Genomic DNA, 4,640 nt, shown 5'->3' on the forward strand with positions numbered 1-4,640 from the left:
AATCTCCTCCTGTACCAGTCAGATCTGATTTGACGGTACACTCACACAAAAATAAAAATAAAAAAAAATTTAAAAAAAATTTTTTTCACTTCAGACTTCATACATAGTATCACTCTCATTGTCTTCACAACCCACTGCATCAATGTTCCATAAATGAATCCTGACTGAAAGCAGAGAATGCCAGAAGACTATTTGTGTTTTATTGAGTATGCAAAGGCATTTGACTGTGTTTAGCACAACAAATTATGGCTACTATTTAGAAGAATATATATTGAATATGCACTTGATATACTGGACAATGAATAAAGATGACAGAAGAAGAATTGATGTTGCCTTTGAGGTATGGTGTTGGAAAAGAGTACTGAACATCCCATGGACAGTCAGAAAAAGAAACAACTGTGTCTTGGAGAGAATGTAGCTGGGGTGCTCTTTGGAGGCAAGCATGATAATGCTTCACCTAACATACTTTGAGTACATTGCTAGGAGGGGCTATTTTCTAGAGATGGACATGGTGTCCAGAAGGGCAGAGGGTCAGGAAAGGAGAGGAAGACTCACAAGCAGGTGGATTGACACAGTGACTGCTTTGATGGGATCTAGGGAGTCAGGAAGTATGAGGATGGCACCGGATAGGGTAGGTTTCAGATCTCTTGTTCATAGAGTTTTGATGAGTCATACTTGACTCAACTACACATAATAACAGCAACATTGAGAAGAATGGGGATACCAGAGCACTTAATTATGCTATGTGAAACCTAGTCCCCTACAAAGGGACAAAGCCAGGGAACACTGCATGGTTTAAAACTAGGAAAGCTGTGCATCGTGGTTGTACCCTTTCTTCATACCTATTCCATCTGTATGCTAAGCAGATCACTCAAGAAGCTGGACTCTGAAGAAGAATGTGCCATCAGGATTGGAGGAATACTCATCAACAACCTGCAGATGATACAACCTTGATTGCTGAAAGTGAGGAGGACTTGAAGCACTTGTAGAAGTTAAAGACTACAACTTTCAATATGGATTACATCTCAAAATCACAAAAACAAAAATTCTCACCACTTGACCAATTGGTAACATCATGATAGATGATAAAAAAACCTTGAAATTGTCAGTGCATTGATCATGTGTGTGTCCACAATCAACACCCTTGATACCATCAGTCAGGAGATCAAGAGACATACCATACTGGGAAAGTGTGCAGCCAGAGACCTAGCCAAATTACTGAGGAGCGACCATGTCAGTTTGAGGACTAAGGTGTGCCTGATTCAAACCATGGTCTTTCCAGCCACTTACTATGCATCTGAAAACTCAACAGTGAGTAAGGATGACAGAAGAAGAATTAATGCCTTTGAATTGTGGTTTTAGAGAAGAAGAATTAATGCCTTTGAACTGTGGTTTTGGAGAAGAGTACTGAATATTCTACTGACTTCCAAAAGAGCAAATATGTCTTGGAGAAAGTACGTTCAAAATGCTTCTTGGAAGCAAGATGGCAAAGCTTCGTTTCACATACTTTGGACATGTTTCTAGAAAAGGCTATTATTCATTGGAGTGGGCTATCATGCTTAAAAATGTGGACGATCAGCAAAAGAGTGAAAGACCCTCGATTGAATTGATATCATGACCGCAGCAATGGGCTCAAGTGTGTCAGTGATGATGAAGATGGGTCAGAGTTCAGATCTGTTGTTCATAGCGTCACTGTGAGTTGTACTCATTTTGATGACAGCTAGCAACAACTATTCTCAGAGTAAGAGAAACTAATGGTGGTAAAATTTGGCCACTCAGAAAACCCCACATGTAGGATAAATGAGCCAATTCTCCCCTCGTTTTAACAAAGATTCTGTGTTTGTCATCTGGGTTTATATACTGCGTGAGTGTGGATGGAAAGTCTCTCATGTGTGTGTCTTTTTATTCTGCTGTGCAGAAGTTTATATGCACAGTAGTAAAAAATGCTCAACACAATATTACACAGATTTGATTCAAAATACAGCTGATACATCTGAGGCAAAGATCAAATAAATTTGTTTTGGAGTTTCTTTGCCATAATGAAAGGGTGTGATATAATTGGCTCCCCATATTGATGTGAAGACATATGTTTGGGAGTGTTTGGTTAATGACAGCTATTAATAGCCTGGAAAGCTTACTCCTCTTCTTTCCCTAGCTCACAGTATAACTCTGTCCTTCCTACAGGTAAGAGGCTAAAGTCAAGCCCCCAGCTTTTGAGAATTTAGTGAGAAGAATAGGTAATGGTAGGATGGCAAAGAGAGCAGTGAGGATCAAGGATGGATGCAGAAGATCAGTTCTTCTGGGGAGTAAATGTAAATCACTTTGTGATAGATAGTCTCCAAATTCCAGAAAAGAGCAAGGACTCTCTCTGCCAGACCAGGAATGCAGAACTTAATGGTTATTGTCCTTTGCACTGGCCCCGACATAATCCCCACCCTTCAAAACTCACGTTTCCATTGTTCTTATATACTAGCACATTCTGGGCTACATATATGAATGAGAGGACCCTATGTGATAAAGTCTCATCACTGATTATTGAGACCTTGTGACACAAAAGAGCTCATCCCACCAACATATTCCCTCCATTACTTTAAATAGGCAGTATCTGTAAGGTCCAGTGTGAAAACCAATGTATATGAACTTTATGAACTTTGTATGTAAACCGGTATAAAATAAAATCTAAGGAAAAAAGAAAAGAAAAAAAGCCAGAACCTGATAATGCCCCCCCCCCAAACGAAACTCTGGACTCAATTGAACTGTCTAACAAAGGAGTCTTTCTTACTCAACATCTTACTCACCTCTTGAAAAGAAGCCTTCTATACTCTACCTGGTATGTTCATAATTCATGAGAGTTTTGGCATTGGCCTCAACGACTCTATTAATCCCCTTTTTAAAACAGAGACAGAATTTAGGATTTCCTTTTTAAAAGAGTTGTATGTTACATTTATAGAGTTAACTATCATCCATTGTTCTGCCATTCTTTGACAGGGCTCCCACTAAACTCTGGCTTGGAAATTCCCTTTAGATTCCGGCACATTATCCTTCTTATTGATCGTCTTTTGACAGTTGTATCCACTGACATCGAAACTTTCTATCTTGCTACTCTTCTCATGAAGACAAGTCAGGAATCACCTGCTTCCCAATATCTCATTTAAGATCTCCTAATGTACACTTGTCGAGTGCATCAGTTTTCAGTCATGTAGGAAATTTGTTAATTTATGTAGTTTTTATATGAAACATCTTGAAGACTAACATAATGATTCTTTGCACTCTTCTCTTTCAGCTGAATTTTATTCTCTTTCTGAATACAGTTAGAGTTCTGGCTACCAAAATTTGGGAGACCAATGCAATTGGCCATGATACCAGAAAGCAATACAGGTAATTCCAGAACCAATATTCATAGAGAAATAATTTGTTTATTATTTAGATTAAAAAACCTTGAATTTATTAATTGGAAATGGCTCTAAGAGGTCAAATTTATGAATGTATACTTACATTTATTTCAGTATGCTTTACTTGAAAAATTATATTTTGTGAATATATAGCTCCAAATATCCCTAATGTGTTAGCTTCTAGGTACATTTATTTTATCTGTTCTTAGCAGGTTGGAATTTTTCCAAAAACTTTTTTACTCCACAGAAAATCTCATTGATAATTTTGGCACACAATTTTACCTGCATTCTAAAAGGAATATGTTATTACTGAAAATCAATAAAGTGGATGTTCTGTTTCACTGTCAACCTTTCCATGGAATCTACAAGATGCAAACTTTCATTACATGCTGATTTGAGGGAGAGCTATTATTCCCTCTTTGATAATGAAAAAGACAAACCAAATGTTTAAGCAGTTTCTCAATGTGTGTAAAGGTGTGTCCATTTCTGCCACTAATCATTTTAGAAATTCTGAGTAAGAATGACTTCTAGCCAACTGGACACACAGCCGTGAGGTAGCTATGAGCGAGTCAGTCTCTAGACCACAATGCAGCTAACAGTTTCCTTTTGCTTCTCGCTATTGTACAATGCTATCTCAGCCACAGAAAGAAAGAAACCATAGTCAACATATCAATCCTTTCTGGAAAATGTTCTCTCAGTCCTTTGTTGAATCATTCTCTAGCCAGCAGAAAAGGCTATGGATATGGCCTGGAGTGTAGATATTAAGCACAATATGAACAAGCTGGCAGCTGCTCACTTCAGTTATTTTCAGGGTGCTTTCAAGACCTAGCATTGGAGAAGAAATTAGGCCCAAAGGTTTACAGATAAGAGTGTGTGCTACACTATTAGTTGTCTCATCTCACAGCCCATCAAAGGCAGCAGAGGCAAAGGATGATAGAATAATGAAAAATGCAAATAGACTTTTGGTCTTTTATAAAATGAAAAAAAAAAGTCATGTTTGATATGGACTTATTTATTGAGCTCTGAATGGGAGGAATTTACAGCTTTTTTTAAAAAAAATTGCTTGAGAGACTTGATAGATTGAAAAACCAAATGAAGGGGAGCTCTGGTGGCCTAGTGGCAAGGAGCTGCAACTACAATCCCAGTGGCTCATGGTTCGAATCCACCAGATGCTCTGCCGGGAAAAGGAGGGACAATCTCCTCCTGTACCAGTCAGATCTGATTTGACGGTACACTCACACACACACA

At 38.3% G+C, this 4,640-nt stretch overlaps 1 protein-coding gene across 2 annotated transcripts in view; it reads left to right on the forward strand.

Moving 5' to 3' along the window:
- Positions 1–4,640, forward strand: part of PTH2R (parathyroid hormone 2 receptor) — a 122,578-nt gene that overhangs the window by 112,936 nt on the left and 5,002 nt on the right. For both annotated transcript variants that reach the window (XM_006903010.1, XM_006903011.1), the window contains one exon: positions 3,284–3,378. In XM_006903010.1, coding sequence (XP_006903072.1) covers positions 3,284–3,378 — 95 coding nt within the window. The remainder of the gene's footprint in view (positions 1–3,283; positions 3,379–4,640) is intronic.

Source organism: Elephantulus edwardii, unplaced genomic scaffold (assembly GCF_000299155.1).
Source record: "Elephantulus edwardii isolate Elephantulus edwardi_28Jun2011 unplaced genomic scaffold, EleEdw1.0 scaffold00493, whole genome shotgun sequence".
NCBI classification, from domain to species: domain Eukaryota; kingdom Metazoa; phylum Chordata; class Mammalia; order Macroscelidea; family Macroscelididae; genus Elephantulus; species Elephantulus edwardii.